The sequence below is a fragment of the Sus scrofa genome, chromosome 13 (genome assembly GCF_000003025.6).
Source record: "Sus scrofa isolate TJ Tabasco breed Duroc chromosome 13, Sscrofa11.1, whole genome shotgun sequence".
NCBI lineage: Eukaryota > Metazoa > Chordata > Mammalia > Artiodactyla > Suidae > Sus > Sus scrofa.
Window position 1 is genome coordinate 65,449,112 of NC_010455.5, and position 24,835 is coordinate 65,473,946.

At 46.4% G+C, this 24,835-nt stretch overlaps 1 protein-coding gene across 1 annotated transcript in view; it reads right to left on the reverse strand.

Moving 5' to 3' along the window:
• The window catches only part of SRGAP3 (SLIT-ROBO Rho GTPase activating protein 3), a 392,297-nt gene that overhangs the window by 81,516 nt on the left and 285,946 nt on the right, over positions 1-24,835 (reverse strand). Inside the window, 2 exon segments of the mRNA XM_021071097.1 lie at positions 2,811-2,996; positions 16,283-16,345. Coding sequence (XP_020926756.1) covers positions 2,811-2,996; positions 16,283-16,345 — 249 coding nt within the window.

The following is a 24,835-nucleotide window of genomic DNA, read 5'->3' on the forward strand; positions in this document are numbered from 1 at the left end:
TTATTTCATAATCACTTTTCACTAGGCAAAATTATATTTTTACCCCTTAGCTTACTTGCTGATTTTCAGTGTCCCCTGTTAGAAAGTAAGCTCTTATGAAGTTAAGGACTTGATGGGCCTGTTCATGGCCAGGTCTACAACCCCCGGAATAGTCCCTGCATGGGCAGCATGAAATGATTTTCACTGGATGTCTGACATGAGGGGTGGTGAGAAGGGGGTGGGGCAGCCCGAGTGCAGTCTTGCCCAGGAGTTGGGCTGCCTCCCTGGGAAGCTGCTTCTGTTCTGGGCCATCCTGGGCAGGAAGCAGTAAAGAGTCCATACGTTGGAAAGCGGTTCTCCTCCCCTTTCAGATGCATCACACTGCTGAGTAGAAACACAGCTCTCCTTAAAGAAACAGGGTTTCTTCCTTCACCTCAGCACTCTCAACCTTCCTTACTCCAGATCGAGTTCTCCAGCTGTTCAGTAGAGGTGCCCCCACGGTCAGCCTTTCAATGCTCTTCGGACACCTCTTCTGACCTTTTTCCAGGATCCACTTATTCTGGGAATTTCTAGTAACAAACTTCTAGCACTTCCATCCTGGACCAGCCACACTCCCAACCTCCACAGAGAGTTTTCATATGCCTGGCCCATTTCCAGGGGGTATATGACCCTGAGACCATTTCCAGGTCTTCATGGATTCATAAAATGTTATCCCTGGAAAGGATTTTAAAGATATCCTAGTTTAATTCATCCAATTTACACATGAGGAAATGAAAATTGAAGAGAAGTGGTTGTCCATGCCAAATGGCTAACTAGCACACAACGCTCAACTCAAACTTCATCTCCAGACTCCCCTGCCAGAGCTTTCTCTAGCCATCTATATACCCTCCTATGTTGTAGTTCTGAAATTTCCTGCCTGCTTCTTTTCTTTTTAAATTTATTTTTAATATATTCACAGAGTTGTACAACTATCACCACTATCTAGATTTAAAATATTTTCATCACCCCCAAAGGAGCCTTGTACCCATTAGCAGTCACTTTCTATTCTCTACTGCCCCAGTTCCCAACACCCAATAATATACTTTCTGTATCTATGGATTTTTCTGGACATTTCATATAAATGGAATCATACACTATGGGGTCTTTTGTGACTGGTCTCTTTCACTTAGCATTCTGTTTTCAAGGGTCATCCATGCTGCAGTATATTCATTCCTTTTCATGGCTGAATATTCCATTACAGGAATTTAACACATTTTATTCATTCATTCATTCATTGGATGATGGACATTTATTTATTTGGGTTGTTTCTACCCTTTGGCTATTATGCATAATGCTGCTATGAACATTCATGTGCAAGTTTTTGTATGAACATATTTTTTGTTTATCTTGGGTAGACATCTAAGAGTAGATCAGCTGAGTCATATGGTAATTCTGTGTTTAACATTTTGAGGAACTGTCCGACTAGTCCTCCAAAGTGGCTGCACCATTTTTACATTTCCCCCCAACAATGTATAAGGGTTCCAACTTCTCTACCTCCTCACCAATACTTATTATCTGTCTTTTTTATTTTAGCCATCCTGGTGGGTGTGAAGTGGTACCTCACTGTGGTTTTGATTTGCATTTTCTTAATGACTAAGGATGCTGACCATCGTTTCACTTATTGGCCACTCATATATGTTCTCTGGAGAAATGTCTATTCAAATCCTTTGCCCATTTTTAAAACTGAGTCTCTGCCTGGTTATTGGGGAGCATATTTTTCTTTGCCTTTGGAATTACCCTGAAATTTTATTCTATTTGTCTCTGGTTACTTTTGTAACTTCCCCAGGCCCTGTTGGGTTTTGTTCCCACTCAATCTCCTACAATTTTTAAGAATGGTAGGATCATATGATCATAGAATTAGTCTCAGAGAAGACCAAATAAATAACTGATGCAATGTTTGGCAAATAGAAAGAGTTCAGAAGATGTTTGCTACGGCATGGGATGAATGAATGAAGAGAATTCAACAAGAAAATTATAATCTTTTAAGAAGAATAGAATCTGAAAAGTAACCTAGTCTCGGATGAAAAAAAACAGCATGTTACAATACCTCTCTAAATACCTTGGCCATGACAGACATCATTAATTGTCCGATCACAGCACAGTCTTTAACCAAAGCCTGGAGAGGGCTCACAATCCTCAACGTAGAGCCTTGGGCAGCCGCTACCAACTGATCAGAGCTGACATTAGGGAACAGATTTGTTTGCCATAGCTGTCAGATTTTAAAACTGAAGTTCAGAGACTTGTTGTAAATATAGCTTCTTCAAAACCCAGCCTGTCTAACTCCGAAACTAGCACTTTCACTATGCCCTACTGAAGCACTTTTCCAGCACCAGCACACAAAGATTCTAAGTGGGCTGGCTTGGGCTTGGCAGCAACAATTTCAGAATGGTTCTTTACCTGGTGCCCAGGTGCTACTTGGTAGCCCAGTGCTGTTCCCTCTTGTTGAGACATGCTAAGTGTCAATCAACTCCCCAGCCACCAAACTGACCTCCAGGGAAGGCCCCACCTCCATGAACGTGCTTGCTGACATGGGTCTCAACAAAGTTCAGCTCTCTTGGCAGCTATGCACCTCTTCCCACTGTTGACCCTGGCCCAAAGCCTAACAAGTGCTAGCAGAGGCATAGCCAGCCCTGTCTCCAGCATGACACTAACCTCCAGGAGAGCAGAGGCTGGCAGCAGGATTTTACCTCAGCCCCTCAGGGTGCAGAGAGGGAGGCCGAGGTTGTGGGGAGCCTGGCCCTCTCTGTTTTGCCCCACCCTGACACCTCCCGCTGGCAGGGGCCTTCACTCACCTTCTCCTTCATCTTTTCAATCTTTTTCACGGAGCTGCGGCGCTGAGGCCGGTCCTCATGCCGGAGCAGGTTCATGCTGAGGTCTCCTGACTTGTTGAACTGCTTCTCCTCCTGTTTCTCGGCCTCCTTCAGCTTGCTCTCCGCACTGATGCTCTCTGCGTGGTACATGTGGTAGGTTTTCATGACCTGGGGACACGCGAGCATGGGGAAACAACAAGCTATTATGGCTCTCGTGCTGCCAGCCCCCTTCCAAGTTCTGTGCCCCGTCAGCTCCATCCCTGCCCTCCTCCCCTAGCTCTTCACTTTTGCACAAACTGTCTGAGAAAAGGAGGAGCATCATCATAGCAGTTTCATCACCATCACCATCATCATCATCACCATTATTAAATCCTTACTAAGTGCCCAGAATGGACCAGCAAAGAGGAAATTTAAAAGGGCACCCACAGCCCCCAGCACCTGTGGGTCCTCAGAGGTGACATGGTGAGCATGGCCTTCCTCAGCTGCCCTCTCCAGCCCTGCCAGCTATGACTCCTGCATCCCTCTTCCTCCCCATAGTGTCATTGGAAGAGGCCCTCCTCCTGGGGATTTCCATGGGAACATCCTTCTTACTCACACACAGATCATTTTCTTAGCTGTTTCCTTAAGTAAAATTGGCCTGTAAATGGCCCTGTTCCCAAAAGGAATATTATTGAATAACCTAATACATATTCTATGCTCTCAGAAATAAACTCATCCTTGGCTATAAAATGAATTCCTGTAAAGCAAATTGGACTTTACTATTCTACTTCCATTTTAAGCATTGAATATGATTATAACAAGGGAATTTTTGAGTCAGAAGAAATCCTAGACATAATCTAATCCAATGACCAAATTTTACAGATAGGGAAACTAAAGCCCAGAAGGACTAAATGGCTTATCCAAGATCATACAGCATTATCAGTATAGTTCCCAGACTTTACATCCATGTGTCATCAACTCAATCAAGATATAAATCACTCCCATCACACCAAAAGGATCTCTCGTGCCCCTTTCCAGTTGATCTGCCCCCCTTGCCCAGCCCCAGGCAATCACCAATTTGCTTTCTGTCACTGTCAGTTGGTTTTGCATGTTCTGGCACTTCACATACATGAAGCTGTAAAGTATAATAAACTCTTTTGGGGGAGTTCCCACCGTGGTGCAGCGGAAACAAATCTGGCTAGGAACCATGAGGTTGCAGGTCCAATCCCTGGCCTTGCTCAGTGGGTTAAGGGTCTGACATTGCCATGACCTGTGGTGTGGGGCAGACGCAGCTCGGATCTGGCGTAGGCCGGCAGCAACAGCTCCGGTTACACCCCTAGCCTGGGAACCTCCATATGCTGTGGGTGTGGCCCTAAAAGGACAAAAGACAAAAATAACAACAACAACAAACCCACAACTCTTTTATGTCTACCCTTCTTCATTCAGCATAATTTGTTTTTGAGATTCTCCCATGTTGTTGCATGCAGCAGTTCTTTATTATTGCTGAGTAGTTCCCTTATATGCCTATACCACAATTTGTTTATCTGTTCATATGTTGATAGTTATTTGGGTTGTTTATAGATTCAGGCTATTACGAATAAAGCTGCTAAGAATGTCCACATACAGGAGTTCTCATCGTGGAATCCATTCTCAGTGGAATCCATGAGGACACAGGTTCCATCCCTGGCCTCGCTCATTGGGTTGGGAATCCTGCCATGAGCTGTGAGGTAGATCACAGACTCGGCTCAGATCTGGCCTAGCTGTGGCACAGGCCAGCAGCTACAGCTCTGATTCAACCCCTAGCCTGGGAACCTCCGTATGCCATGAGTGAAGCCTTTAAAAAAATAGACAAACAAAAAAAGAATGTTCTTGTACAATTCTTTATGTGGACTTATGTTTTCACTGCTCCTGGATAAATATCTAGGAGTAGAATGGAGGGTCCACAGTAAATGCATATCTAACCCCATTAGAAACCTGGTCTCAGACTTTTAATTCACCACTTATTCTGTCCTATGGTACCCTTTCTTAATTCATTACCATTTGCTCAGCATACGTGACTATTTTTGGCGGCCTGAGAGCAAGCTGGGCCAGTCCCATACCAACAGTATTCTATCTCCCAGTCTCCAACTAGAAGTACATTTTTCCTTTGCAATGTCAAGTTTATGATCATTTTTCTATACTAAGAAATTTCTGAAATTCATGGCTCCTGAGCCTTGCTGGTTCTCTTCTACTGTTGTTTGGATGACTACAACAGCTACTAGAGCAGAGGCTTCCTCCTGGGGATGGGATGTGCTTCTGCCTAACCAGGCCCTTTAAGTCAAGGAACTCAGGATGAATTACTGGTCAACATTATAACCTTATTCCTTCTCATGTGAAATGAGTTTATCAGAATGAGGAATTCTTCTGTGACTCTTATCATGAAATCACAGCACTGATCTGTTATTTAGGAAGCTCTTTGTCATACGTCAGGAGTCAGTGGGGCAATATCTATTGCAGAGCATGTCGGGCAAGAATAAGAACTCTAGCCCAAATGTCTGGGCTGAATCCTGATGCTGCCACTTACCAGATGTGTCCTTGGCCAAGTCACACAACCCCTCTGACTTCTGCTCCCTCATCTATAAAATGGGGATAATACTGGCACCTACCCCAGAGATTTGTTGTGAGGACTAAATGAATTAGTTTTTATAAGGTGCTGAGAGCAATACCAACCACACAGAGAAGAGCCCTGTAAGCATTAGCTGCTACTATCACCACCACCATCAACAATCCTGATTTGGTCTGAGAGTTTGAAAATCTTGAACTTACTCACTTGACCTCAGGAAAATCCTCACAAACTCTAGATAACATTAGCTAATATGAAAAAATATATATCCTAGACCACATTTCTCCCTCCTTTCATCCTGAACACCTCCCCAAGTTTCAAAACAATAAATGAAAACATGCAATCAACTTTCCTTGTGGGTCTTGGTGGAAAGACTTCTCTGCATCCCACCTATTTTTGCTCATTTGCAGTTGCCCTAAAGCCACCAGCCATTCTTGCTGATTTCATCCACTCCTTTTGCCAGTTCCCCTAAGCTTATTTCCAAACAACCCCATGGGCCAGAAAGTATGCCTGATCAATGTGTTCTCGACATCTAGTGGTCAAAGCAAATGACTGCAGGTTTACAGGTAACCAGAGCAGCCACCTACTCTCAACCATTTTTAAGCCATGGCTCCCAGAACATAACACGGCTAAGAGTTTGGAGGGCCTGCTGAAGTGTGTCTCTGGCCCCTAACCCATTCTTGAACTTTTCCTCTAACCCTCCACATTCACAGACATCTTGGCTTCTCTGCTCCTTCACTGTGCAGTTCTGAACTTCATATCCTTTCTGGGTCAATGATTATGGCTAAATTCTTTTTTTTTTTTTTTGGTATTTCAGCTGCTGAGGTTGCTTATCTCACCACTAATTTATCATGTGCATTGGGTATTTCAGAGGAAGAGAGAGCGTTTCCATTCACACCTTGATCTTCCTGTCTGATCATCCCATGCAAGCATCCAACCACTCGGTCAAGGTCAGCACCCCAGCTGGATGTTCTCAGTCTCCCACATTTTCCTTTGCTCACTTTTCTACTCTTCTTGAACCACAGAGTACCCTTCCCATCCTCCATCATGCCAGACTTCCCAGTACAGTCTCTGATGCTTGGAGAACCCTGAAAACCCTTGGCCCAAACTCTATGTGATCCAATTGGCAATTCCTGATCCCAAGAATAACGGTGAACTTGATCACCCAGGGTGACTGACATCAGACAGCTGCCACAAAAGAGTTTGCTTGGGGACCTATCAGAAATGAGTTTAATGATTTATGTTCAGAATTCTCTAGATATTTCTTTTAATTACCTAAAACATGGATTTCAGCATGAAAGGCCCATAGCTCAATATCTAGAACAGTCTGCTCAATACTGCCAGTCCAAGAGGTGTTAAATAATACAAAACATCATCTATTACTTCAGAGCTTTCAAACCTTTTTTTAAAAAAAATTTACTATAGTTGATTTACAATGTTCTGTCAATTTCTGCTGTAAAAGCAAAGTGACCTAGTTGTACATTTATATTATCCCCAAGGAGAATTTCAACTAACCCTTACTCCAATCTTGGGAGGCAGCATGAGAACAATAACATCAGCAGCTAACACTTACTGAGCACTTATAACATGCCAGGCCTAGCACTAAGCACATCACATATGAACTCACTTATTTCTCACAAAAACTCTGTGAGGTAGATGCTAGATCATCCCCACTTTGCCATGAGGAAACCATGACACAGGGATGAAAGGACCCTTCACCCCACAGGAACTTGGGAGACCCAGTTTTGAGGGTTGGCCCTCCCACAATTTGCTGGGTGATGATGGCAGAGACTTGTCCTCTCTGGCCACCTGGCATTGACCAGAGAAGTGTGGCTGGGAGGGAGGTCCAGTCACCGTGACTATAGAGTTCTGGGCTGACAGCAGTAGGGGGCTGGGAAGGGAGCAGAGGTGGATACAGAAGCTCATCTCAGCCAAGTCACTGGGATCTCTGGAGGGGCCCTCGGAGACACCCACACAGTTCAGCTGGGAGTTCACTTCCCAGCCCTCAGACCCCATCAGGGAGGACCTCCCACAACAAGTCTAACACAGGCTGAGAAGTACCAGGTAGGGGCCTATAAGTGAAGACCACTGTTCTTGGACTTAAATCAGTTTCATAGGTTCTCAGAGACCCTCTAGAAACCTTGGTGTATTAACCTGTCATTGAAGGAAGCTGAGGCCCAGAAATTGCAGGCATGTGGCCAAAGTCACAGCACGCCAGAGAAATGGGCCTTCCAAGCTGCCGACATTGCATTTTCTGGTAATCATGCTGCCTTTGCCATATATATGCTGCCTTTTCCATCCCCCCACCCCACCAAATCCTCAGATCTTGAAAGATGGAAGATACTATGTGCACAGCTCTTCAGCTCTGCATTCAAATGCAAAATAAGGCCATGGTTATCTGAAAGTGGACAGAATTAATAAAGGAACATGCTGGGGCAGGATAAGGATCAGTTTTTTGAAAACAGGTTCTCAACAATGCAGTCTATGTATGCTTCCTCTACCCCACAGGCAGGGCCATCTGCAGGTCACACAGAGTTTGCATGGGGTGAGACCTGGGGCCAGTGCATGCCAAAGACATCCTTGAAGGAAAAGAGAAGTATCTGATTTTCAACCTGACCACCCACACTGTGTGCAGCCTACAGTCTCTGTAGAACTTAGAGTCTAAAGTCCACAAGGGAAAGGAGCTCATTCATGATTGTATTCTTTGAATTAGAACAGACACTGGTACCCAACAAGTATCAATATATATTTGCATATGCTTGTTCATAAATGAATGAATGACAGCTGGCTGGATGACTGGCTGTATAAATGTGTGGGTGGGCAGGTGGGTGAATGGATGGATGAAATGATGGATAGATAAACAGATAAAAAGGTGGGTGGGTGGGTAGATGGATGAGAGGGTAGAGGTAGGATAAAATAGGGAAGGTACAGTTCCTCTGCCTTTGATCTGGAGAAGGTATTCAAGGGTAAGGGAATGGCTACTTTCAGTCATTAACTATTATTCAACAGTTCATTATGTGCTAGAGACTGCACTAGAAACTTACTAGGAAATACTGCAACGTAGAAGACAGATATAGTCTCTGTCCTCACAGAATATTTACTTTAGTGGGGACACAGATGATTGTGCAGGGTGTGATAAGTGCAATGAGCAGAGGAGTACAGGGTGCTAGAGGAAGCGATACCTAAACTGAACCTTGAAGGAAGAATAGCTTTTAGCTTGGTAGATATGGCGCAGGGTGTGGGCAGAGTATTCCCACAAAGGGAGTAGTGTCAGCATTAAGCCCAGTAGAAGCATGAGCCAACTAAGTTTGAGGAACAGCTTACAGGTAGAAGAACATCAGGTGTTTGTTTAAAAACTGGAGCCACTTTCTTCTCCTCCCCCGGATCTTCCCCCTCAAGGAACATCTATTTCTCTCTACCCAGGATCATCCAGTCCTCCTTCTTCTGTAAAGGCTTCCTGATTTTCTTTGAGGAAATCCTCCAAATTTCCCTACACTATTCTGAGTCCACGTGGTTCAAAAGAAACCCACACAACCCTCCAATCCCTGGGTGTGGGCTGGAGACTCGGGCCTGACCAATCAGTAAACAGTATGTTAATCTGGCCACAGTGCCTGGGACTCCGGCCAGGCCAATTAGAGACAGCCCTGGGGCTTCGCTGGAAACACTGGGAAGGGAGGGTTCGCATTCCACTAGGGGGCGCTGAGCCGACAGGAAGTGAGCTTAGGTGGCAGGGAATGGACCATCTTTGTCACTGCTGGGGAGAAGTCAGGGACAGAGGGAGATAGGGAAGGAGGGAGAAAAGTGAGGGAGGGAATAAGGAAAAAGAGAGGATGTGCAGTTCTACTGCCTTTGATCTGGTGAGTGTATTGGGCAGGGGCAACTGCACCTTAACTTACTAAATATTTATTGAACGGCTTATTATGTGCCAGGTACTACAAAAAGGCTGGAAATACTACTGTATGGAAGACAGATCCCTTCTCTGCCCTCGGAATAATGGTGAGAGAAACAATAAAACAAATGTGTCAGCCTCTAAGACTCAATAAATTGCCATTTTTCCATATGCCAGGTCGTTGTGGATTCCAGTCTCTTGCTACTGAATGAGTCCCAGAAGGCAGACTTCCTTCTCTACTAGCCTCCCCACTACTCATATCAGTCCTGGTCCCGGCTGGCCAGACTTACTGCATGACTCACAAACAAATACTGATTGGCTGAACAGGGGCTCCTCATCCCATACCCCAGCTTCTGGCTTTTCTGTGGCCATGGGTGCTGATCCCTCTGCCTCCCTCTCCACCCAGGAAAGTCCACTGTCATTCAGCTCCAAATCCAAGGCCATCTCTTTCTGCTGACACTGTACGCATAACCCCACTAAGACACTTGTCACATGTTGTAGCCAAGTATCCTCTGCACACACTGATGATCAGGAAATATCCAGTGAGTGAGTAAAGGAATGTCTTTGTGAGAGGGCTGAGAAGGGTGAGGGAACTCTCGTTCCCCACCTTGTTTTTAGGACCACAGCCATCCCTAGAGGAAACCGGCCTTACACCCTGACCAGGAGGTGGTGGCAGTCCTTCTCACCCACAGTTGGTCTCCCTCCCAGGGCAGCATGGCATAAAGAGAAAGGCTTGAGAGGAGCCTCCAAGTTCCTTGAGCTTTGTGCCTTCATCTTGCTGATGGGGCTACTGAGGATCAGAGCCCAACTAACTTGCTCTGGGTTGGTGATTCCAAAAGTGTATGAAGGGAACTGCTGTGTTAGCAAGGTGATTTCAGGTGTTACAGATGTGTTATGAACCTTTTTTGATTCTCTTGGAAGAATTAGGAGGGAAAAAACATCAGTCAGGTACTCCCATGTCTACTGTCTGCTTTGAAGGCACCAGCAAGAATTAACATTGTTTCATCTTCATTTAACTTATGGGACCCTTCTGTTTATACAAAATTGTTTTTCATTTGCTAATGTGAAGTATCATTTCCTTCCAAAATAAACATATGTAAGTGGTTTATATATGTGTTTATACAAATAGTCAAATGTATTTATATAAGTACTTTTTTGGAGTAGACTTGAAGCAGGCCCTGCCACTCCCCAGCTGGGGGGACCTTGCGTTGGCTACCCTACCTCTCTCATCCCTTAGACTTCTCATCCCTAAAATTCAATAAGTGACAGGGCCTTGAATCCAGGTCCATTTGACTCTAAAACCTGTGCACTTTCTAGTACACAAGGCTGTTTATCCACTAATTAATTAGGACAGAGAGAGTTTTTAAAAATATACAAGCCAATTTAAAGAAAATTATTAAGTGGCAGAGGGCCCAAATGCATGAGCAAACAACAGTGGTTGTACCTCAGTGATGACAGACGTCAGTCCAGGAAGACACATGTGGGCTGGGCTAGAGCTGGGGCCAGAACCCAGGCTGCTGAGTCCCAGTCTCAGGCTCTCTCCACCACCCACATTCCTGAGAGTGGTCATCAGGAGGGAGATATCTTTGCAAAAATTTGTCAGGGGGGCTCAGCGTTAATTTTTATACCCTTAAGCTCAGTGTACAATCAAATCACAGCTCAGGTAGGAAAAAGGTAGAGCCCATGCATTACTCTAATTAGTGTCTACCTGTCACCAGCTTTGGTGTGGACACTCCAAGTCTCAGGGTCCGCTAGCAGTGCTGGGCTTAGAAAGTAGGCCAGTAGCCCTGCCTGGGAGAACCTGGAGCAGGAATACTGAGCACAGGGGAGGGCCAGGTGGGGAATGCTACAATGCTATCAGTTCAAAGTATAGCAGGTGCATTTCAGGATCTAGAACCATATTGAAAATCTGAATGTATTTTTTAGCTGAACAATGAAAACAGAGTGGGTTTTTTGTTGTTGTTTTGCCTCTTCTGGAAAGGCTGGCACCCTGGCCCACACTCTCACCTTCGGCCCTTTTTTTCCTCCCAGGCCAATACATGATAATCAAGAGATATAGTGTATCAGGCTGATGGGGGTTCAGGGGAAAAGAGGTGAGGTGTGATGTGTAGGGTGTGTGTGTGTGTGTGTGCGCACATGTGAGTGCATGTGCACTTGCGTATTTTAGAAAGACAAGCACCTCCAGGCAATGAGGTCTGGGCAGAGGGAAGCCCTGTTGAGTGAATGAATGAATGAACCAATGAATCACAGAACAAACGAACTAACAAAATGCCCAGCCCTCAATCATCTCTGCATCCTTCCTGGTGCCACATGGAGACCAGCCTTTTCCCTAAAGTAAGGAGTAGGTGGCCTTGAGCATTCATCTCTATCTTCATCATACCCAGTTCCATCTCCTCTATAAAACACTAAAAGAAAAAAAAAAGTGGGGCTTATTGGATAACCCTTTCTCTGCATTATTTCCTCCTCAGTCCCTGTGGTCATAACTCTGGGGCTGGTGGAAGAAGGAACATCCAAAAGCTCAGTAACCAGAAGTGCTCAAAAGAAATCCCTGGTAATGAGGCATGGGATTGGGGTCCAGAGGGCCAGCAGCAACTGGGTGCTGTGGCAGAGTGTTTGTAAAGATGGCCACAGTGACCTCCCTGTGGCCTCTTACATTGTCACTTCGTAAGCAGTTTACTTCTCCATCCCTCTGGGCATGGCTGTGGACTTGATTTGGACAATAAGATAATAGCAAATCTGATACAAAGAGAGACTTGAAAAGTGCTTGCCCATTGGGGTTTTCCCACTTTGGGCTCTTTTTTCAATTGGCTAGGAAACTGTAGCCATGTCAGTGGCCCAAGTGGAACCCAGCCCAAATCACCAACCCATAGAATCAGGAGCAAATAAAATGGTTGTCATTTTCAGCCGCTGAGTTTTGACATAATTTGTTACACAGCAATTGATAACTGATATATAGGCCTTAAGCAAGGCTTTACTTCTTTGTGACTAACTTTCTTTTTCTGTAAAATGTGTGTTCATTAAATATGTGTAAAATGTCTAATACAGCATGAGATACATTTTGGCCACAGTTGCTATTATTATCCTTGTTTAAACATAAGGAAAATAGGGTCCAAGGAAAACATTTCACTTGGCCAGGCTGGGGACTGCACATACCCATCACATACTAGGCTCTGTCTTAGGCAGCTGCATCATCAGTTCACAAGTTTCTTCTTGTCTCCCTGTGCAGATTCTAAACTACTTGTAGGCAAAGCCAGTTTCTCTCATTTATCCATAGATCCCTCCCTCTATCCTTCAACAAGTACCCTGGGAACAGCAAGGATGTACAAGACACTTCAAAGACCAACTCCTGAAATGTTCACAGCCTGCCACTAGGCCTCCTGTGGTGCCAAGTCCACAAAAGCCCCAAACGTCTGAATTCAAATGAGCTTCTGGGCAACTACTGAAACTCACTACCATCAACAAATGACCTGGCGGGGGTCCTTATGGCACTGGAATGTTCTCACTCCTCTGCAGCAAAAGGCAAAAAGAGAGAGCTGGGGAGGGGCTGCCCTCCCCCACCTGCTCTGAGATCATCGCCAGGCTTCTGGGAGATGGCAAGCAGGGACCAGCCTGCCCACCTGGCCTGTGTGTCTAACACCAGCAGCATTTCTGTCCAACCGCCCTTCCCTGTGGCCAGCAGGGACACATGTGCCTGGAGCACCTGCTGGATTCAGGGCACTGTGCTGGGCACTAGCTTCATCCTCCTGGTCCCTGACAACTGCCTGCCCTGCCTACAAACTGGAGAAAGGCTCCATTGCCAGCCCCGCCTTTCAGAGGTGAGACTGAGCTCAAGTGACTCGCCTTAGACCATACAGCTGGGTTCAAACTGAGTCTGCAGGCCTTCCGTGCAGTGCTTCTCACCAAGATCTGACTCTAGGACTATACAGGCCAAGAGAAGAGACAAGGCAGAGACAGTCAAGATAACATAAGGGGGTTTTAAAAACTGAGGTAGGAATTTGAGGCCCAGAGGTGATGGCTTTCTTAAAGTGGTAAAGTTTGGTCTGAGCTTGAAAAGTAGGTATGACACAGATACACAGAGGAGGAGGGAGGGCAGCTACAGGCAGGGGTAACTGCACCAGTGAAGAAGCCAAGGCAGGGGAGATTTGGGGTGAACAGAGAGCTCCCAGAAGAGCCCTGCTACAGCCCAGAGGAAAATTTAGGGAGCGGCTGGGGTCCCGGATGTGGCCCCAGGTGCTGGAACACCGTGGAGGTGGGGTGCCTGAGGAACATGACAAGGCCCTCAGTGGGGGAGCGCCTGATGGAGCCAAACTCTCTGCAGAGTTCCCAGGAGAAACATCTCACTGGTTCCCAGCCTCACCAGTTTATCACTCTACTTCCCCCACTGCAGGAAAGCACACTCTCCAGGGAGGCAGAGATAATGGGTGACAGGACTATGGGGACTTCTGATATGTTGTGCCTCTTGGTTCTCTTTGTTTTGAGAGTGCTTCACATATCTGATCCCCTTTAGTTCTCACAAGGAGGTGTAACAAACAGGTATCACTGTTTCTGTTTATCAGCTGGATTTGAATCCAAGTCTCTGGCTCCAGAGTCTGTGCTTTAAGCCACAAAGTGATTTTCCCCCACAATCCCTGCTGACTCAAAGTCATATGTCTTCTCAAGCAGCAGTACTTCCTTTCCCATGAGCAATGATCCAGTTAAAAACTGTCAGGGCTTGAGGTTTTCTACTTAACTTGGAATCCTAGAAATGGGCCTTTCAACTTTTATGGATTAACTGCTAGGCACTCTTATCCCCATTTTAGTGATTGGAAAACTGAGTCCCAGAAAAGCAAACACCTGGTCCAAAGTCCCATAGCTGGTTGGAGTCTGAGGCTGGACTTCTGACCTGAAGTCCAGGCTCCTGATCAAAGGCACTTGGGCCTAAGGGGTCTACCACCTGCCGGCTGTATAGGATGAGGACATAGAAAGATAACAACACCAAAGAGAGAGGACTTCTCACAGTCTGCTGTTCTTCGTTACATACCAGAGATATGTATGTACATATTATTTTCAAATATAATTTTAGTAGCAGAATCTTCCCATTTTAATGAAAAACTTTATAAGCAACCTCCATATGTTGGTGGGAATGTAAATTGGTGCAGCCACATGGAAATGGAAAACAGGATGGAGGTTCCTCAGAAAACTAAAAGTAGAGTTGCTATGTGATCCAGCAGTCCCACTCAGGATATATTGACTATCCTGGGCATCTATCTGGAAAAGATGGAAACTCTAATTCACAAAGATACATAGCAGTATTTTATAGTAGAGAAGACATGGAAGCAACCTAAGTGTCCAACAACAGAAGAATGGATACAGAAGATGTGTTAAACACACACACACACACACACACACACACACACACACCCACACCACATGAAATACTACTCAGCCATAAACATGAATTAAATAATGCCATTTGTGGCAACATGGATGGATCTAGAGGTTATCATACCAAATCAGACAGAGAAAGACAAATATCAAGCTGTATCACCTATAAGTAGAATCTAAAATATGACACAAATGAACTTATTTGCAAAACAGAAACAGACTCATAGACATTGAGAACAGACTTGGAGAGAGGGATGCGCTGAGAGTTTAGGGTTGGTAGATGCAAACTATTACATTTAGAATGGATACACAACAAGGCCCTACTGTAGAGCACAGGGAACTATATTGAATATCCTGTAATAAACCACAATGGAAAAGAGTGTGTGTGTGTGTGTGTGTGTGTGTGTGTGTATGTAAATGAATCAATTTGCTATACAGCAGAAATCAACACAACACTGTAAATCAACTATACTTCAATTAAAAAAAACTTCAAAAATATAAACATTTCAAAAAATATCCATTTTCTTCAAATTTCTAACACACAGACACAAACACAAATAAGGACTCTCCACGTATTTAAAACATAACAGTTTTACCCCTGGCCTGACTGCCTTAGGAGTGGAGGGCCTGTAGCTCCATCTGCTGGGCCACCTCACCCCACTGCCCCAGGCTCTCCTCACTCCTCCCCTAGGAAGCCCACAGCTCCTCAAGTACAGACTATACCTGTCTGCACCACAACCAGTGTGCTTGTGTTGCCCATTCACTCTTCTTGGATTTTAACACCCATCCCAAATCCAGTTAGATCTTGCCTCCAAGCAGGTAGCAAGGTCATTTTTGGGCCAAACTGCAATGTTCTGAAGTTATTCCTCTGAGATGGCAGAGTTCCCATCATGGCTCAGTGGTTAACAAACTCAACTAGCATCCATGAGGACACAGGTTCAATCCTTGGCCTCGCTCAGTGGGTTAATGATCAGGTGTTGCCGTGAGCTGTGGTGTAGGTCACAGATGAGGATCAGAACAAGCGTTGCTGTGGCTCTGGCATAGGCTGGAGGCTATAGCTCCAATTTGACCCCTAGCATGGGAACCTCCATATGCTGCAAGTGTGGCCCTAAAAAGACCACAAAAATTTTTTTAAATGAAATTAATTCTCTGAGATGGCATGGCATGCTCATCCCACCCCCACCTCACATAATCCTCAGAGCAGTGCTCCATTTCGCAGATGAGAATATGGAGACCCAGGCAAGCTACAGGCCTGTCTCAGGTCCCATGGTCAGTAAGGAGCTGGTCCCAGATTCAGCCTGTCCTACCTGACCCACGTTCTCCCCACCTACACCTTAAGCCTTCTGCTTTGGTAGGTAACACATTCTTCCCACAGCCGGGAGGGGATCCAGATCTCTGTAAACTTTTACAAACTAAACCTTCCCCCGGCCCCTCCCCAGATATACTGAACCAGAAGCTGGGGCTGTGAGTCATTACATCCCATTGCAATGACCCACTGTGATCAAAAGACACAGCAAAAACCAGGATCATCCCAGATCTCTGGTCAGCCTCCCTCCAATTCTGGGTGCGGAAGAAAGGGGGCCTGATCCCCAACAGCAGCAGAGCCTGAGCAAGACTTACTGTGTAGAGCTCGTTGGTGACCTTCAGGAGCTCTTCATGCATCTGCAGGCCAATCTCTTTGCTCTGGAACATGGAAAAACAAGTGTCAGAGGGGTAGGAGGGTGCTGCCTCACCGACCAATTTCTTTTTAACACAGAAAGGGCAGCAATGCTTGGGGTAGGGTGGGAAGGGGTGCAGAAATCAACATCAACCTCACTAGACCTGAAGCCCTCAACTCACGTGCATGAAACAAATCCACAGAGAGAGGCTCTTTACAGCAGGAATTCCTGGCCACATACATTAAGGAACCCTAGATATCACCTCCCTACTGTAGTGATTCACAGGGATATCATATTAAAGATTCTGAGAAGCCCTACAGCCGATCAACCTGTTCATCCTTTGTAATTCTGTGTGTCCTAAGCTGATGTGACCAGAGTGTGACCCTAGGTCAAAACCCATTAATATCTCATGAGACTGGGGTTCCAAAGAACCATTCTGAGAAACAATGACATAGCCTCTAAATTCAGTAAGCAGTTTAGGTTAACAGACAGCCCACTGGAGCACGAAGCAGGGGGTCTGGTTCCTGCTTAGCTGCATTGCTGACCGGCCACATGGCCTTGAAACCTAGGTTATTGCAGCTATAAAACTAAAAACTTTAAAAAAACTGCTTGAGGAGTTCCTGTCGTGGTACAGTGGAAATGAGGGGAAGGGTTACGGGTTCGATCCCTGGCCTCGTTCAGTGAGTTAAGGATCCAGCGTTGCCATGAGCTGTGGTGTAGGTCGCAGATGTGGCTCGGATCTGGCATTGCTGTGGTTGTGGCAGCAACAGCTCCGATTAGACCCCTAGCCTGGGAACCTCCAAATGCCGTGGGGGCGGCCATATAAAGACAAAAAAGACAAAAAAAAAAAAAAAAAAAAAAGCTGCTTGAACAAAATTTGACAGGTATTCTTGCTGCAGAGCTTTTCAGGGCCTTTCATCCCCTCATATTCATGGACTTTTTAAGTGGGGCTACAGGTGCAAGTTTAGGTGACCTCAGTCCAAACTAATATATTACATTGAGGGATATGAGTCAGAAAACAATGAACAAGTTATCTCCAGTTTACCTCCAGCCTGAAGAGTCTAAGATTCCTTTATTTTGCATAGTATTATTATTATTTTATAGTCAGCCCTCCATATCCATGTGTTCTGCATCCAAAGATTCAACCATCTGTGGCTCGAAATAATTTGAAAAAAAATTTCAGAGAATTCCAAAAAGCAAAACTTGAATTTGCCTTGAACTGCCAACTATTTACATAGCATTTACATTGTATTCATAACTATTTACATAGTACTTACATTGTATTAGCTATTATAAATAATCTAGAAATGATTTAAAGTGTATGGGAGGAGTTCCCGTCGTGGCTCAGCAGAAGAAACGAACCCGACTAGCATCCATGCAGGTTCGATCCTGGCCTTGCTCACTGGGTTAAGGATCCAGTGTTGTGGTGAGCTGTGGTGTAGGTCACAGACTTGGCTCAGATCTGGTGTTGTTGTGTCTGTGGTATAGGCCAGCAGCTACAGCTCTGATTCAACCCCTAGCCTGGGAAACTGCATGTGCTGCAGGTGCGGCCCTAAAGAGAAAAATACATACATACATACATACATACATACATAAATGTGTATGGGTGAATGTGCATAATTATATGCAAATGCTGTGCCATTTATACAAGGGACTTGAATATCCATGGATTTTGGTATCCATGGGGGCAGAGAGGTCATGGAACCAATCCCCATGGTTATTGAGATATGACTGCATTGTTATGATTATTTGGGGGGAGGGGAAAATACCCTCCCTATTTGCCCAAGCCATGAAACTTCTGTACTGAAGATAGAAGCCTGCTCTCTGCTCCCTGACAGCTGAGTCATCCTGTCCTTTCTTCCAGCTCCCTCAGCCTCAAGCATGACCAGTGGCAGACTGGCACAGACCAGCCTTCCTCTGGCCCTTGCACAGGTCAGAGCCCCGGACTCTGCAGTAGCTTAGGACACACTGATGCAATGTCTTCCCAGGCTTCTCCTGACCTGCAGCCTCCTACCAGCATCTGCACCTGTCTACATGTAGCCCTTATAGGTGCCAGATCTCAGTTCCCATTGTGGCGCAGCAGGTTAATGAGAATGGGGGTTTGATCCCTGGCCTCAAAGTGGGTTAAGGATCTGGTGTTGCCGTGAACTGCCCTATAGGCTGCAGACCCAGCTCGCATCCACCATTGCTGTGGCTGTAGCGTAGGCCAGCAGCTGCAGCTCTGATTCAACCCCTAGCCTGGGAAATTCCATATGCAGCAGCTGTGGCCCTAAAAACAAACAAACAAGTGCCAGATGTCTTAGCAGATAGCAAGAGCTCCAGGGCAGTTCCAGAGATCTGTTTAGACCTCCCTCCAGCTCTGGTGACTAAAGAAAGAGGGCTCCATCCAAAAGCACAGCAGAGTCTCAGCAGAACTTTCCATGCAGAACTCACAGGGAAACTGGGCACCTACAGAGGTGAGTGATGAGCCCAACCACCTGTCCCCACCTCCTCCCTTTCTCCCTGAATCTCAGCCACTGCCTCAGCCTCCCCAGTGGCCCCTCGCCCAAGGTTTGCTCCAGACTCTCTGACACCCTGCAATGGCCTTCAGTCTTGTCAACAACTCTGACACCCAAGACACCGTTTCTTATATATTTATTTTTAGGATCTAATTTTTTCGATAGGTAATAAATGCACATGTTTAAAGGAACTCTAACAGCCAGCAAGGTAAAAAGTGAAAAGTAAGTGTCCCTGACACCCAGAACCCCACCCAGAGGCAACTGCTAATAAGTTTCCTCTGATATCTTCCAGAAACAGTTTATCCATAGACAAGCACACATTTGGATAGTGTATGTCCTTTTTTAACACAAATGAAAGTTTTCTTTGCATCTAGCTTTTTCCCACCTAACAATACATCTGAGAGATTTTTCCCTCACAGTCCATGTAGCTCTTGCATCTTTCCTTTTCTAACAGCTGCTTGGGGTTCCATATACCAGATACACCATAACTAATTAACTAGCAGGTTGTCTCCAGTCTATTTATATTCCAAACAATGAGGCAGTGAGCATCGCTGTACTCTGTCACTAAGCACACGGGCAGGGTCCCCTGTCACATAAATTCCTCAAAGCAGCTCTGCTGGGAAGAGTCCAGCCTGCTCCGCTCTGCCCCTTGCGCTACTGGCTTCAGCTCCCACTTCTCGGGACCAGAACCCATGTCATCATCTCCATGGCACTTTCTCTTGGGCTTCCCCTTGCATGACCTCCAAGACCTATATCTTCAGCTGTTGCAAAACAGTACAGTCTGGATGTCCCCTCATCACATCAAACTCAAACTACCTAAACGCAAATCTGTGACCTTTCCTCCATCCCCTCAATTTCATTCAACGGGAGAGTATCTCCCCTGGCATGGCAACTGGAAATCTGGAGCTATTTTTGACACTTTTTAAAAATCCCTCCTCAATCCAATCTGTCACTGGTTCCTGCCTTCAAACTGCCCAGTCCTTTGTTCCCCATAGCAGCAACACCAGCTCCCTCCCCAGTGTCCACTCTTGCCCTTCCTACTTCCTAATAGAGCCATGAATTTGGCCCTGCATTCATCCCTCCAGCTGAGTTATTCCAAGGATGTTGCTGACACCCAACTTGACTTAAGATGGTGGACTCTGGTTTGTGTTGTTAGTTCAGGGATGAGTACATGACAGCTGCATGGAAGAGGACTTAGAAGGTTGAGCAGCTTTTCTACTGAGTGCAAACAAGAGAGCATGGAGTCCAAGCAGCTACCAACAGGCCTCTTAGGACCAGGAGAGGGAGCAGCCTAGGTGGCAGAACATGAAACCTAGCTCCTAATGACTCCCAAGAAACTGGCTGAACTGAACCCAGAGCCCGCCTCCTGGTGAACTTCCACTTCTATGGCTTTACTGGTTAAGCTACTTCAAGCTGGGATTATCTGTCACTTACAGCCAAAGCAACCTAACGAATACATTTCTCTAACCAGTCCCAGCAGGAACCAGGTACTGAAGCTGCCCCTAACAAAGCCCTGACTCTTGTCCCCAGTTCTGCATGCCCAGTCCAGTGCAATCTCCTAGAAAGGTATTTTGTAGTGTCCCTATAAAGCTGCCACAGCACCTACAGGATCAAGACCCCAGCTCTCTCACTTGACTTTGAGGCTCTATGTGACAAGCACAGGCTTGGTTACAGGGTGGAGAGGGTTGAATTTTAGAGTCACAGACACCAGGAATGGAGACAGGACTTTAAACCATTTAAACTCTCAGCATCTCAGCTTCCTCACATGTAAAATGAGAGCCGGTGTCCTTCTCTGCACTTACAAAGAGAAGAGTAGTGATTTTGCTTGTTTACTTGCTTATTCATTTGTCACTTGTTCCCCCACTTGAAGGGAAACCCCCTGAGGGCAGAGACTTTCTGGAGGCAGATGCTTAGATCCCCCAGCTACTGAGACGACTGGCAGCAAACAGCCCCCAACTGAGAGTAACCTTCAGGGATGGCCTCTGAGGACAAGGTGACAAGCCTTCCACAGACTGACACCTCATCCAAGAGGCATAGAGGCCAACTCTCCTGTCTCAACCTGGACAGCTCTGGGGGTCGATCCATCTTTAGAACTCCCATACCGTTGGCTAAGGCTTTGTGTAAGCCAGCCTGCACGTGGCTTGGCTTCACTCTGCTTCGTACTCCACCCCCAAGGGGTGGATCCCAAGGTCACTCCCTAATCATTCTGCTAAGATGTTAAATTCAGGTCTCAGCTTCAGCTTCCTGGGTGCCCAACCTGCCATGTCTCACTTCCCCACTCCTCCCAGCAATGCCATAGAGCCTGTCACATAGTGGGTGCTCATTAGGTATGTTTGTTGAGTGAACCTATGAATGAATGAAGTGACAGTTTCTCTAAGACTTAGTTCTCTTATCTGTTAAAGTAGGACAGTGTCACAAGTGTCATGGAGTCCCTGTGAGCGTGAAAAGAGATGACACATATGGTAGCCGGGAAATCAAGCCAGCACAGGTAAAGAGCCTGGGGAGTAATGGTATACACTGAACTGATACCCATTGGATGCCAGCAGCAAGGCTGAGAAATTACCCAGAAAAGGGAATATAGTATTGAATTTTTTATTAACTCTTTCCAGTTTGGAGGGGTCAAGGGTCAAGAGCCAAATAATTCTAAGGCAGGAGGCAGAAAAGGCTGCAAAAGAGTGAAAGATGAGTCCTGTGGGATGAAGGAATGCAGAAGCTGGAGGGGCTACCACCAGGGCCACCTCACTTTGCACTAATGGCCAGAGACAGCTATTTTAGGCAGGGGCGTGGCCTGAGCAAAGGCCTAGCCAGGAAGAGGGAAAGGTTTGCTTTGCAAAGAGAGAAGCACAGCAACAGAAGAGCAGAGATGAGCTTGAAGTGGAGGTGGGCCAGATCACAGAGGCTAAAGGAGTGCAGACTGCAGTCAGAATGGAACTGGAGCCTCTGAAGGTTTCTGAGCAGGAGAGTGATGATCAGGGCTGCGCTTCTTCAGGAGGATGAAGACACCGGTGTTCAGAAGGGGATCACACGGAGGCGCTGTAAGTCACCAGATGGAAGCTGCCTGAGTGTTCTCTCCCCTTGGGCACCCAGCCCAGGAGGGCCTGGCCACAGTGAGTGCTCAGCAAATAGTTACTGAACTGCAAAGGACTAGAGGCATTTTATTTTTTATGGTTGGATTTTGTTGGGACGGGAAATAGCCTCAAGTACAGTTCCAGAAACTACTGAATGAGGAACCCAAACCAAACATTCCTCTAGGAACAGGAGGAGGCCAAAACCCTGATCATCCCCAGCAGACATCACACACACCCAGCCCTTGGGGACTCTGGTGGCAGTGTATTTGCACTCTCTGTCTGCATTTCTCACATGACTTTCATGCCTGCAGAGGTCAGGGTGGCAGGCTGCTTCCTTCACATACAGGAAATGTGTGGACTATGAAAAATGATTACACTGTGCCAAGGAGGGTTCAGCCATGGCAGCCCTGGTTCCTCAGGATTGGAAGGACAGAGCCCTCTCCTTTGACCCAAAAGTGTAAGATTAGGTGGCAAGTGGCCCTGCCTTTTTTTCCTGTCCATGGCTAAGGGCATGGGCAGAAAGAACTCCCCTTAGGACCAGATAAGTCTTTGATGAGGGGCAGGAGCTGTCCTGGGCATTATAAGATGTGTAGCAGCATCTCTGGCCTCTAACCTGTAGATTCCAGGAGCATTCCCTACCCCCACACCAAGCTATGACAACAAAATTTATCTCCAGACATTGTTAAATGTTGCCTGGGGGACAAAAAATCGTCCTGGGTGAGAAGTGTTGCCCTGGACCAAGGGCTCCAAGTGACAGCTTTTCTGGCCTACAGATGTGTTTTATTTGGTCACTCAGTGTTTCCAGAAAATCTGACTCTTCCCAGCATTTAAAAGTCAGGAAGTTCCCCATTATAAATCCAAATTTTCAGCTTTTCTTGAAAAACTAGAAGATTCAGTGAGACTGAGCCCCCACTGGACAGGGCAGTGCTCTCCAGTTGGCCACAGCGCCCAACATGGCCCTTCACCTGTCCATGTGAGTTTGTGACCCAGAAACCAGTGGGATCTCACTGGGGATGGCCATCTGTATCCCTGGTGCTCATGGAGGCAACCTTCCCAGACCTGCCAAATCTGAAGGTGGGAGAGGATCTTATATAAGCACCCTTCTCTCATCCCAACATTTGAGAGCTGCTGAAGAGTCTGGTCCTGAGACTGCACCTCCTGCCCCCACCCCCTGTGGACCCCAACACCACTGCCTGCATGGAATCCCCTGAACCCATCCTCCTGCCTATAATACCTCCTCCTGTACCTCTGTGGTCAGTGTCTCACCTGGCTTTGATTCCATTCACACCAGCATCTATCAAATGACCTGCTAGATACCAGCCTACACAAGGAAATGAAGACACAAAGCTGAGTGAGACTCAGTCCCTGCTCTATCAGCTGCATCCAGGATTTATGAAGCATGCTCCATTGGCTGCACTGTCCAAAGTCACCTACCTTCATACGTAACCTCATGTAAACCTTTAAGGCAGGTAATATTATTCTGCCCACTTGGCAGATGAGGGCTGATGGCTCAGAAGGGTTAAGCAACTTGCCCCAGGCTGCACAGCTAGGAAGTGGAGGAGCCAGGATCTAGCTTTTGGTTGGTCTAACCCCAAACTGGCATTTATGGCCCATTTCCCCAGGGCTTAGACAAGATGTGGGCACACGGGTGAAAAGAAGCCATTGCAATGTTGTCACAGAGATGAGTCCAGGCCACAAATCCAGGCTGCAAAAGAAAGCATGCCCTCTGGATGCCTGTCAATGTGCTTTCTCACCACTTGTGCAAACATCTGCATCCCTAGTTCTTTTTTTTTTTGTCTTTTTGCCTTTTCTAGGGCCACTCCCGCAGCATATGGAGGTTCCCAGGCTAGGGGTCCAATCAGAGCTGTAGCTGCCGGCCACAGCCACAGCCACAGCAATGCAGGATCCGAGCTGCGTCTGCAACATGCACCACGGCTCACGGCAACACTGGGTCCTTAACCCACTGAGCAAGGACAGGGATCGAACCTGCAACCTCATGGTTCCTAGTCAGATTTGTTAACCACTGAGCCACGACAGGAACTCCTACATCCCCAGTTCTTGCCTTCACTTGCAGGCAAGTCAAGTTCTCCTTGGCCTGGTCCTTCTTGGCCCACCTGCCCCACCAGGACTAAATCCTCTACGAGGGCCATCTTTGGCTTTTCCCTTCCTCCTTCTTCTGATGACGACAAATGAGAATGTACATGCGACTGACCCCTGCTTGCCTGGGCACCCCAGGTGGTCCATCTGGCCTGACCAGAATGCTCTGGTGCCTTGTCTGGTGACTGGGTCAGAGGAGGATTCCAGGCTGAGCCTGTAAGAATCTTCCCTACAGCTTTCCAAGAACCATACTCTCAGATCATCTCTCCTCTGGGGTTGCTAAGCTGGGACATCAGGGGTCTTGGGGTGCCCACGACAAGGGGAGTCAGGGCCTTGACAGCATTTGAGTCCTGACCTAGGGATGCTTAGATACCATGTACTTCTGGACTTTTCTAGCTTATACAATCCCATGAATTCCCACCTTCACTCACATTAAAGAATACTGGCACACTCTGTGCTTCTATGAGTGTGAAGACACCAAAATGACCACAGGGTGAGACAGCCTTCTGAAAACCCTCCACCAAGCAACAGCTTTCATTTTCTGCAAAAGGACAAATTTCTAACCAACAAGAGAGAGTATAAGCCCCTTAAAAGCTAAGATTCCAGCTTCCCAGAGTGCTGATCACAAAGACACACACACAAAAGGAACTCCATGCTGCCTGTGCTTGAGCTGACCCATATGCCGGGGCAGAGGGAAACAGAGAGAGACAGTAAAAAGGGGCCACCTTTGACCTTTGAGTCTCACTTTTTTTGTGAAAATAAAACCAAACAAAACAACCCATACATTCATGTCAAGATGGCACCAACTGACAAAAATGTTTTGATGCAATGGTTCCTGAGTGAAGTCAATGT